Genomic DNA, 13,060 nt, shown 5'->3' with positions numbered 1-13,060 from the left:
GGCGGTTTATACTACTAATATCTCAAGAAATATACGGAATTTCGGAATGAGCTTTGGTAGAATTGAAGAATATCTATGAATAGATTAATGAGTTGCGTCAAGCGAAAAGGGACTTTCGTGACATAAACGTAATTACGTCACAATAGCGCTTCAAAGACGTGACGTCTCGTCTGCGCGTTTGCCAATGAAAAAAAATTATACGATAAAGCAAAATAAAAAAATTATTTGCGTAATACATATTTTTTTTTAGAAAATAGACACGCCTAAAACTGTCTTGAAAAAAATGTTTACTGTCGGCAATTTATAGGCTTACTGGTAATTTTTTCAAAAAATTATATAAACTAATTTAATTTTTGAATGATTGTTTATGAATGGTTTAATTTATTCGTGAGCTGTCAAAAATTTTTATCAACAAATCAATGTACGTGCAAAGGCTCTGAAAATAATAGCTTCTTTTGCCTTTCCGACTGAGCTTCAGTCTCTACAGATAAGCAAATGGTCCCTAGCATTTATTTCAACGTTTTGTTATTTTTGTTTTGGATTTTTTTTTTGGGGGGGGGGGGGGGGGGGGGGGGAAAAAAAATTAACACATTCCAGATTGTTTCTCCGTTAGACAGAAAGGCCCGAGAATTGGCGACTCAGTGCCAAAAGTTTGTCATCAGAGATCAAATATTCGAATCAAGTTCACTGATTCTAGCATGGTTGCAATAGTATTTTGTCAATATTATATTAAGAAAAAAAACATGAATGCAGCAGCTAGGAAACTTTGTCTGTATAGCCTTGTCATAAAGGATGAAGCGGCAAAAGTCATACGGACTTGCGTATTTACTCACTAAAATCAACACGTCACCTTTGGCGCAACACTCTGAGGTTTGAAAATTTAACTGTATGACGCAATAAAATCATCGTCGCAAACCACGGCCAAAATGTACGATCCTCTCCCATCCTGGCCGTGGTTGAACGAGGAGAGAATTCTTCGTAGCTCATCAAAAAATTGACCAATGCGAGTAAAGCATAGTCGGATGATGAACTTTATCGCGACCTTTCAATGTCCAATCACAGTATAGGAAATATTTCTTGTATACTGTTGACGTCAGTTGTTGATTTCAATTGCGATGGAAACAAAACTTGCCACTGACTGAATATGACGTCACAATAGAGAGGCGTAAACATTCAAGATACGACACTTTTTGTGATCAAGCAGCCACGGGTAGGAGAGAGCTACATGCGGACTCCGGACCTTGGCTTGAGACGATGCAATAAAATGTGAAGATAATAAACAGTGGTCATTTTCAAAACTAATTTGTGGTCTTGTTTTCATTTCCTAAATTAATTGCAATAAATTAAAACTAAACACGGTAACTTAAGGTATGCTGATGTTGTTGAAGTCGAAAATTAAGAGCGATGTATTGAATTAAGAGGTCATGTATTGAATCAGACGCATGTAGATCATATTAAAGTTTTTTTTCTGCATGATTACTAATCTTTTTTCAGGAAAAAAACAGTAGTTCCGGACTATAAATATGAGCACATCTTGAGTTTATAACCTTACATAATATTGCAATTAAAATGTTTGATTACCCCCCCCTGTTTTTGGATGTGCTCGTTTGTATTACTATGGGAATGGAAGCCTATCAAGGATAAATTCCGATTTTATTTTCTTTATTCTCTCTTAATTATTTTAAATTCATTCACTTTTCTTTTCGATTTTGCTTATTCCTTTTCGTTTTTACGCACTTAATTTATTATTAATTTCTTTTTTTTTTAGTTCGACCATAACCATTTTGAAATCACTGGTACATACACCATATCCCCGCCCCACCCCTCCTTCTAAACAAAACATCGTTCATATATTTGATCAATGAATGAAGTACCGGATCATTGTCTTGAAATTCACATCATCAGAAAAAGTGTTGTAGGTTTTTTTTTCAGACTTCAATAGTTCCGTATTCTATCTCGATTGTAGATGATATTAGCAGAGTATCAATCAAGATAATCTGATATCAGAGAAGCTATGCACCCCCTTCTCTATTTACACTGCGATTGTAAAATGAATGCTTATATTTACGAACTCTTATTTTTGTGAACTCTTTATAATTTTGTCTGATGACCTCCTTTTTGATCTCTGTAAAAAAAAAAAAACACTTTTATAAAGCCCTTTCCCACAAATGAAGTTGCCTTCTATACTTGTCTGTTTACTGCATATGATTTAAGTTTTTTTTTTCAATCAGGAATAAAACACCTATTATGTAGATAATAGCATTTATGGCGATACTTTTCCTGTAAAAATAGTTGCCCCCTTTTGGAACCCCCGTTGATTTAACCCTGTGTTGAGCCCCAGGAAATATGAGCCAAGCAGATGGCGCATTATCCAATGAGAATTAAATAAAGAGTCACGTGGTTTTGTTATTATTGCCAAACATTGATTCGAGGACACACGTCTTTAGCCTTTGGATTATAATTGATTTTGCATTTTGACATCATTTCCAGGAAATGATGAAAATTGTAAGTTTTGTTGCTCTTTTTCGATACATTACATATTTACCTATCCCAGAATTAGTCAATTTTGTAATTTTCAAAGACCTTATACTTACCAATATACATGTATGAAATTTGAGGCCTGTCACTTCAGTGTCTTGGAATCTGTGGCCATCTTAATGAATGTCCCCTCCCTGCTGCAGGTGCTTTTCCAAAGAGTGAAAAACTTTCATTCCTGTGATTAAAACTGGATACAGTTGTCACTGTAATGAATAAAATAAGTATAAAATAACATGATTTTGTTTTTTGATGTTAATAAAATGATATAAAGTCATAATTGTGTCAATTTTTTCATAGGGGTGGAATCTACCCAGAATAAAGAAAAAAGGTCCAAAATTTGATAAATCATAATTAATTAAGCAAAATTAAAAGGTTTTAAAAAGACTGATATAGAAATTTTCTTATGCTTATGAAAAGTAAATTGTTTGAGACTCTGATATACTAAATGATTCTTATCTAACCCCTCCTGTTGCTTAAGTATATACAAAAAAGTTTCCCCAACCCCCAGTGAAAGACACTTAGAGAAATAGCAGGTGCCCCCTATTATATTTGTTTACTATTAATTCAGACAAGAGAAAATTAATACTTTTGATAACAAATCAAAGTGCAGTGTCTGATAGTCTTATACAGTACAACCATAATCTACATTATTGAATTTCATGCTTTAAAAAGGGGAATTCAGATTAATTTGTAAAAAATTAAGAAATGCAATAATTGACTTAAAACCCCAAAATGTACACCACAGTAAGAGGCTGAAAAGTTAATAAATGAAAAATTTACCTGCAATGTACAGAAATCTGTTCCGACAAAATATATCGTTGGGTAACGAGTCTCCATCTTCTTCTTATATAGAGAAAATGCCCCCCGCCGATCAGAAAAGCTCTCCCGGGTCCAGGAAGCTGAAATATGAAAGTTCTCATAGTCTTTAAATGAAAATAAATCAATAAAGTTACTAAAATTAAGCATAAATCATAAAGAAAACAGCAATATTTTTTCAAGTTTTCTGAAAAATTACCAAATTACATATCTTCTACATGGCCGATGTTTAAAAAATGGATCCGTCAATTTTGGAATACATGTTTTACAATTTTACATGTAATTACATGTAAATATTAGAAAAGTCAAATGTGATACATGCAGTAATGCCATTCCAATAATTCAAGAAAACACTACTGGCCTCACCGGGGGTTCTGGAATAGCCTCTCATATCTGGGACCAGATGGAGTACATCTGCAGTGCACACCGTCCAATGATCAGCCAATGAGGAAGTTTCTGCGCAGTATACGCAATGCCATCATCATCACTTCAAAGGAAATTAGGCCAGTATAGCTAATGATTCAGTACTGAATTAAGTACCATTGTCTGGATATTTGATCGTACATTTCTAAGTCATTAATGATGGTTGACTGTAGATAGTCTCATTCAATATTTATTCGGATTCAAAAAAAAAAAAAAAAAAAAAAAAAAAAGGGTACAAAAGTTTAATGTTTGGCAATCTTTCTTATGTTTGATATAAGCATTCAGCAATGTTCAGTGATGATATTTAGTATACTGGGCATCATTTAGTAAAACAAAGTGTTCCTCGTAGACATCCTGTTTGTTATCTCTTTATTTTCCTATCGTTTGACGCAATTTCATGGTTAAATTCAATGTACATGTCATAAATGTAGAGAACAGTTGTTTCAGTTGCTGTGACAGACATAACTATTTCTGTTTTATTATAGATTATAATACCAGTATGACATGTTGGTTGCTACTTGTAGTTAAATTTCAGTTCAGATGTTTTAGCAGATTGTTCTTGGGAAACATTTAATATAATGTTTCAACATTTTACTTGGGAATCTTATATATTGATAGAACATTGAGTATAATGTTTCAAAGTTTGCTTCAAAATACATTCTGTTTATCGTTTTACCAGGTTTTCTTTGGGAATATTAAGTATATAATGTTTCGACAGTTTTTCCTTTAGAAGCATTCAGTATAATGCTTCAAAAATTTTTTATTTGAAAACATTCTGGATAATGTTTCAGGAACATTCAGTATAATGTTCCAACAGTTTTTCTTTTGAAACATTCAGTATAATGTTTCAGGAACATTCAGTATAATGTTCCATCAGTTTTTCTTTTGAAACATTCAGTATAATGTTTCAGGAACATTCAGTATAATGTTCCAACAGTTTTTCTTTTGAAACAGTCAGTATAATGTTTCAGGAACATTCAGTATAATGTTCCAACAGTTTTTCTTTTGAAACATTCAGTATAATGTTTCAGGAACATTCAGTATAATGTTCCAACAGTTTTCTTTTGAAACATTCAGTATAATGTTTCAGGAACATTCAGTATAATGTTCCAACAGTTTTCTTTGGAAATATTCAGTATAATATTTCAGCAGTTTGTTTCATTCAATAATTGGTCAGTATTATATTCAAAATACTAATTTAACTTAAAGGTTTCAGATTATTATGTTATTTAAAGTTATTATTTGTGGTACAATTCCAGTCCTTCAGTGTGGCTAAAATGATATGTATATGGGCATATATATATGGTATTTCAGTTATAGGTTAGTTATAATCTATCATTTCAATAAACATGGTGATAGTTTTACTTGAAAGTCTTTCTTCAAGGGTCAGTTGCAGTTTCTGATATATAGATGGTTGAATAACATAGATTCATATTACTTTGGTTCACTACATTTTATTTAAGAACTGCACAACCTAAATGACACTTCAGTAAATGTATTTATCTATACAAGTAAACTATAACAAGTGTTCTTCTGTTTTAGCAAAGATGCCAAGAGGCAATCCAGGTGTAAAGCGCAAGGCGACAACGGAAGCCACAAGATCTAAAAAGAAAACACCCGTAACAGTAAGAAGTACTCCGTCGGAGGCTCAGGAAAGGGACGCGGACCCACCGATGACCTTAAATGCCTTGTCCTCTGCAATAAACTATGAGGAACTGGCAAAGCATATCGTGAGGGAACAGGACAAAGTGAGAGCATCCCAGTCCACAGTCTCGGCTGTCACTCAAGACACAGTGAACTCCACCACAACAAATAATGTCAATCAAACTGCCACACAAAAACCGGAAGGATCTCAGACTCCAACCAACGCAGCAAAAGAAAGTGGTTCCTCAGGTGCGGTCCAGGCCAGCATACCTACTTCTAATGCTCAACTCGCCGACGCTTCCAAATCAACGCCTGAAAACTCGGACAATGTCAACACAATTTTAGATGCTATTTTTATGCGAGGTGAGTCAGCACGCACTATTACCCCCATTACAATACAAGATAGTATACCATTAGGGGCAACCATATCATCAAAAATTTAGAGTAAAATTTGGTCGAATGAATTTATTGATTTTTAAACATTGCTCCCTAACCAACCTGAAGACCCTCTTTCCATAACAATTAAAGCTGGCAAAGTTGATGTGGAACACACCCAAAAACAAAAATCTCCCGTAACCATTAACCAATGGACGGATGCATTTTTCACCTTTGCATGCATTTACTTACAAAAGAATCCTAATGATGCATGCCACCTTTTTAGCTCACCTGAGCCGAAGGCTCAAGTGAGCTTTTCTGATCACATTTTGTCCGTCGTCCGTCCGTCTGTCTGTCTGTCTAGCTGTCCGTCTGTCTGTCCGTCTGTAAACTTTTCACATTTTCGACTTCTTCTCAAGAACCACTGGGCCAATTTTGACCAAACTTGGTACAAAGCATCCTTGGGTAAAGGAAAATTTAAATTGTTAAAATGAAGGGACATATCCCCTCGCAATGGGAGATAATCAAGAAAAGGCAAAAATAGGGTTGGGTCATTAAAAAATCTTCTTCTCAAGAACCACTGGGCCAGTAAAGCTGAATCTTATGTGGAAGCATCTTGGGGTAGTGTCGATTCTAAATTGTTAAAATCATGACCCCCGGGGGAATGGCGGGGCCACAATGGGGAATCGAAGTTTTATATAGAAATATATAGGAAAAATCTTTGAAAATCTTCTTCTCAAGAACCACTGGGCCAGAAAAGCTGAAACTTATGTGGAAGCATCCTGATATAGTGTAGATTCTAAATTGTTCACATCATGACCCCCGGGGGAAGGGCGAGGGCACAATGGGGAATCAAAATTTTACATAGAAATATATAGGAAAAATCTTTGAAAATCTTCTTCTCAAGTACCACTGGGCCAGAAAAGCTGAAACTTATGTGGAAGCATCCTGGTATAATGTAGATTCTAAATTGTCCAAATAATGACCCCGGGGGGAAGGGCGGGGCCATAATGGGGAATCAAAGTTTTATATAGAAATATATAGGAAAAATCTTTGAAAATCTTCTTCTCAAGAACCACTGGGCCAGAAAAGCTGAAACTTATGTGGAAGCATCCTGGTATAGTGTAGATTCTAAATTGTTCAAATCATGACCCCCGGGGGAAGGGCGGGGCCACAATGGGGAATCAAAGTTTTAGATAGAAATATATAGGAAAAATCTTTGAAAATCTTCTTCTCAAGATCAACTGGGCCAGAAAAGCTGAAACTTATGTGGAAGCATCCTGGTATAATGTAGATTCTAAATTGTTCAAATAATGACCCCCGGGGGAAGGGCAGGGCCACAATGGGGAATCAAAGTTTTAGTTAGAAATATATAGGAAAAATCTTTGAAAATCTTCTTCTCAAGAACCACTGGGCCAGAATAAGTGAAGCTTATGTGGAAGCATTCCGGGGTAGTGTAAATTCTAAATTGTAGGAATCATTGTAGGCCATCATAGGGGAATCAAAGTTTTACATAGAAATATATAGGAAAAATCTTTGAAAAACTGTTCAGAAACCACTGGGCCAAAAAAGCTGAAACATATGTGCCCATGGAACACATCATGGGGTAGTGTAGATTTCAAAATGTCTAAATTATGATCAGTGGGGTAGGGTGGGGATGCATTATATGTATAACAAGGGGGAAATCTGGTAAAGGACAGAATGGTCAATGCTTCTCAGGTGAGCGATGTGGCCCATGGGCCTCTTGTTAAGTATTGCCATACTATTAGAGAGATGAGCAGAATGCATGTGGATGAAGCTTGGAGAAGCTATGACGAAACCTTTCGAAAATTGAGGGAGTCCTCTCATCTTCCCTGGGAACAACCCATTAATGAGCTTAGGTTAAAAGCAGCAGCTATGGGGTCTAAATTCCAACAAAAACAAACCAATCAGTTTCAGGGACGAAAGAATCTTTTTCGAACCCAACGTGTGTGTTTCGCATACAACAGAGGAGAGCAATGCAATGCATCCACATGTAGATATGCCCATGTTTGTCAAGAATGTTCATACAAGCATCCCCGAACAAAATGCTATGTTAAAGATAGGACAAAATCTAGTCAATCCCACACCTCTCCCAACCCCAGTAAGACCACTACCCCTTCAAAATGAATTACAGGGCTATGACAAGGGAAAATCTCAGTATCTAGTAGAAGGATTTACTTCTGGGTTTAGATTAGGTTGTGTTGGTTCCCCCTCTAACTCATCCCTGCAAAATCATAAATTTACACAGGATCATCCTACAATCATTGATGAACATATTCTATAGAGTCTACAATCTCAAAGAATAGCGGGGCCATTTGATGGCCCACCATTCCCAGATTTTATTTCATCACCACTTGGTCTTGTCCCAAAGTCAGATCCAGGGAAATTCAGAATTATCCACGATTTATCCTTTCCTGAGGGGTACTCTGTGAACTCATTTATTCCTAGGGAGAATTCAGAAGTTCAGTATGATACAATAGATAGGATTATTTCATTGGTACAAATTTTTGGTGAGGGTGCCTTGATGGCAAAGTCTGACATTAAGGATGCTTTCCGCATTGTTCCCATACATCCCCTAGATTATCATTTACTTGGGTTCACTTGGAATAAGAAATTCTATTATGATCGTTGTCTCCCGATGGGAGCAAGTAGTTCTTGCAAAATATTTGAGGAACTTAGTCAGGCCTTGGTATGGATAATGTATAATAAATATCATGCTTCTGGAATATCTCATATTCTTGATGATTTCTTCTTTATTGCATCTAGTGCTTCAAAGTGTAGTGAAGATCTAGCCCGTTTCCTCTTCTTATGTAAGAAAATCAATATACCCATTAACATGGAAAAGACCATGGCACCTACAACTCGGTTGACCATATATGGTATTGAGGTTGATTCCATTTCCATGGAATGCAGATTACCACATGAGAAAGTTGCGTAAAATACGTGATAAATTTAGTGGCTTTTCTTAAAAAAAAAAGTACAATTACGAGAATTACAGTCCTTAATAGGTTTGTTAAATTTTGCTTGTTCAGTTGTTGTACCAGGGAGGGCTTTCTTGCGTAGACTTATTGACCTTACTTGTGGCATCTCAAAACCTTACTACTGGGTACGTCTCACAAAAGAAACAAGGGCTGACTTAAACATGTGGTTGCAGTTCGTATCGCACTTCAATGGAAAATCAGTTTTTCTTGCCGAAAATTGGGATTCTTCTGAATTTATCAGTTTATACACAGATGCATCAGGGTCTATTGGTTTTGCGGCTGTACTAGGAGAACATTGGTTTGCTCAACAATGGTCAGATGAATTATATCCCTTTCAAATTGCTATCAAAGAATTATTCCCCATTGTACTGGCTTTAGAAATATGGGGCAGTCAACTGCGGAACAAACGAATACTCTTTCTAACAGATAACATGGCTATTGTTCAAGTCATAAATAAACAGTCAAGTAAAGATAAAACTATTATGAGACTTGTAAGAAGACTTGTTCTTGCTTGTCTTTATAACAACATACATTTCAAAGCAAAACATATCAAGGGCAAGTTGAATGTCATTGCAGACAAGTTATCCCGGTTCCAATTTCAGGCTGCCCGGCAGTTGGCACCACATCTGATGGAAGATCAAACACCCATACCAGACTGTCTGCTGCACATTTGACCAGTGAGGCACAATCTCTACTCTCGGCATCATTATCATCTTCCACACAAGCAGCATACAGAAGATCATGGCAGCTCCTTCAATCATTTCAAGCTAATACATCATTACCATTACAGGTGGCAGATATTTGCAACTTCATTGCTCATCTCCATGGCTCCCATTTTAGTGCAAGTACAATATCTTCTCATATATCAGCACTAAGCTATGTTCACAAGCTACTTGGTTTACCTGACCCTACACAAATGTTTATTGTCAAAAAAATATTAAGAGGTTGTCACAAATTGTCTCACACTGCAGATTCACGCCTTCCAATTACTTTAGATATTTTAGAACAAATTATTAAAGCTCTGCCAATTACTGTCCCTGTTTTGGACCATCATATCATGTTAAGAGCCCTTTTCTTACTCTGTTTTCATGCATTCCTTAGGATGGGTGAGGTGACTGTGAAGCAGGGTGCTGCCCACAACAAGGTCATTCAGGTGCAAGATATAACATTTCAATTCAAAAGGCAAAAGCCCTGCAGTGTTCAGTTAGTTTTGCGTCACTTTAAAACTCAAAAGATGAATGAGCCTATAATAATTTGCTTAGAGAGTTCGGCCAATTCAGAAATATGTCCTGTCAATGCATTATATGTTTATCAGTCTCAATATTCACATCGCTCAGGCCCACTTTTTCAGTTTAAAGATGGCACACCACTTTCATATAATTATGTTTCCAAGCAACTTGCAGCCTCAGTAAAATTTACAGGTCTGAATCCAGCATTATACAAAGGTCATAGTTTCCGAATTGGAGCTGCAACTTATGCTGCTCAAAAAGGGTACTCCGAGAATTATATACAGCAACTGGGTCGTTGAAACTCTAATGCTTTGAAGCGTTATATTCGAGTCCCTGCTTTCTCTGTTTGATATCCTTGTCCGTAGTTACATGTACTACCCAATCTAATACTTGATAATAGGTCAGTGTTTTACTGCTATCTTACTAAAAAGCAATATACTAGCTAGTACATGTATGAAATAATGATATGCACAACTTGCTTGTACAGGACAGTGTATTACTGCTGCTAGAAATGTGTCACATTGCACCATGCATGAATCCCTACCACGGTTTATTTTTATTGTTTTTTTTTCCACGCAGGGCAGTGTTTAACTGCTGTATTCATCATTCTAATGGTCATGATTTTTATGATATGATAAGAAAATATTCAGGTCAGTGTTTTACTGCTGTAGCCATTGTTATCTACGGTATATTCAGTGTCAAAGTAAATTGAATGCTACTGGTCAGTGTTTAACTGCTATAACCACATTACCGTGTAATATTATTATGGTCAATTTAAATTTGGTTCCTTAAGGTCAGTGTTTAACTGCTAAAACAACCTATTGTAAAAAATTAAAGGTCTCCCATTAATGTGCTGGCTCACCAATTAATTAAGTACATTTTTCAAATTTCAGTTCGCTTTATCTATTCTCAAAGTTTATTATGTTAATGAATTGCAGCTCACCTTGGATGGCGTGGGATATGATCTGATGATCATATCTTTGGCCGTATTTGTCGCCATCTTTTGCTTTTTGTAAGCCGTATGTAATTTTTTATAAAGTTTATGTTGTATCTAATCAGAACTAAAGTTTTCTTTGTGACCTATTTTCTATGGGGGAAATCAGAACGTATGTGTTCATATCTTGTAAAATGTATATATTTATATGTGCGTGCAAAATGTTTGTTTTGTTTTTTGCTGATTTCCCCCCTTGTTTGTAAAACTTAATTTTTCGTCATTTACTATTGAATAAATGACATTTTCATTCTCACAGATATTTGTCCTGTCGTAATTGAAATAGAATTCTGAGCAAAACAAAGCTGCGGTGAGCTGTTTGTATCTAGGAAATAGTGAGAGACATAAAACACCTATTATGTAGATAATAGCATTTATGGCGATACTTTTCCTGTAAAAATAGTTGCCCCCTTTTGGAACCCCCGTTGATTTAACCCTGTGTTGAGCCCCAGGAAATATGAGCCAAGCAGATGGCGCATTATCCAATGAGAATTAAATAAAGAGTCACGTGGTTTTGTTATTATTGCCAAACATTGATTCGAGGACACACGTTTTTAGCCCTTTGGATTTTAATTGCCCACCACCTCCCCATTCTCATATCCATCTATTTTATTTTTTATTATTTTTACTTAGACATGGATTTTTCATATGTTAGAAGTATATACATTGTACTTGTATAGCGAAGTCTGTCTATGATGTAGAAACCATTTTTTATTTATAATTGCTGTTTTACAAGTTTTCGTTCTTGATGTCACACTTTTTTAAGATCGGCCGTATTTGTCGCCATCTTTTGCTTTTTGTAAGCCGTATGTAATTTTTTATAAAGTTTATGTTGTATCTAATCAGAACTAAAGTTTTCTTTGTGACCTATTTTCTATGGGGGAAATCAGAACGTATGTGTTCATATCTTGTAAAATTTATATATTTATATGTGCGTGCAAAATGTTTGTTTTGTTTTTTGCTGATTTCCCCCCTTGTTTGTAAAACTTTTTTTTCGTCATTTACTATTGAATAAATGACATTTTCATTCTCACGGACATTTGTCCTGTCGTAATTGAAATAGAATTCTGAGCAAAACAAAGCTGCGGTGAGCTGTTTGTATCTAGGAAATAGTGAGAGACATAAAGGAAATTTTGACATTCTTATTTTGAGAATTACCCACCCTATCATATCCTGACTATAAGAAGGAAAAGTTATGATTTATTTTAATTTTAACTGGTACATTTTGTGAATACTATCCTATAATCATCAATAATTTCTGACTTTAATTTTTTTCTTTTTATTTTTTTTTTGGGGGGGGGGGGGGTATGGCGTACATATATCACTCGGAGCTTCTCGGATGGCTCGTGTACCATTTTGAATTGAGTGTAGCGGAGTAAGCCGAAGATTACCGACTGTGCTTATTATGCATACTGAGAGAGCTATCAAAAATACAAAAAGCAAATAATTGAAACTTTTGCTTACAATCACATGCTGAGAATAAATTTAAGGAAATTTCTACCGATGACAGCGTGTATGATGTACATTGATGTCAGAATATAGAATGTTTAGCATACTGAAAAGTTGTTTTTTTTTTTCCATATGAGACGATCGTAAAAGTGCTGCCAAAGGCTTATTTGAAAAAATATTTTTTTAAATTTAAATTTGCAAAGAGGTAGAGCTGGACTATGATACTGTTTATCGGCAATTCCATTATTCACTGTATGGTTTGTTTACGAGCACGGTTTATGTCCGGTTATGTTATCATCGACATTCATTTATGATTTTTATTTATATGATACGGCTGGATTTTTGGTCTTTATATAGCTCTCCATTGTTTCAAATAAAACATGTCCTGTATTAAACTGAAGTATATTAATGCAGTTTTCATCCAGTATATTTTGAGTAAAAGGACTATTACAGTTTACGAATAAAATGTACTAAATCTTGTCCCTGACTTGCTTTTGTGCCTAATTTTCACATTAATTCAACTTCGGTGCTGCAAAACTCACTACTGCTTTTGACTTTTGAATCCAAAAAATGAATGTAAGTTAAACAGACAT

At 35.4% G+C, this 13,060-nt stretch overlaps 1 protein-coding gene across 2 annotated transcripts; it reads left to right on the top strand.

Annotated features, from left to right (window-relative positions):
- Positions 1-3,713: 3,713 nt before the first annotated feature.
- Positions 3,714-11,276, top strand: LOC134279801 (uncharacterized). Of its 2 annotated transcripts, XM_062762217.1 has the most exons (3): positions 3,714-3,857; positions 5,320-5,784; positions 9,401-11,276. In XM_062762217.1, exons 1-3 carry the CDS (start codon positions 3,827-3,829, stop codon positions 10,324-10,326), a joined length of 1,422 nt encoding a protein of 473 aa, XP_062618201.1. In that variant the 5' UTR covers positions 3,714-3,826; the 3' UTR covers positions 10,327-11,276. The 2 variants fall into 2 exon arrangements, with proteins under 2 accessions (XP_062618201.1, XP_062618200.1); XM_062762216.1 differs by lacking the exon at positions 3,714-3,857 and having other exon boundaries at positions 5,231-5,784.
- Positions 11,277-13,060: the final 1,784 nt, after the last annotated feature.

Source organism: Saccostrea cucullata, unplaced genomic scaffold (genome assembly GCF_032062105.1).
Source record: "Saccostrea cucullata isolate Sc308-1 unplaced genomic scaffold, CSIRO_AGI_Scuc_v1 ctg15717, whole genome shotgun sequence".
NCBI lineage: Eukaryota > Metazoa > Mollusca > Bivalvia > Ostreida > Ostreidae > Saccostrea > Saccostrea cuccullata.
This window is presented reverse-complemented; position numbering and strand designations above follow the sequence as displayed.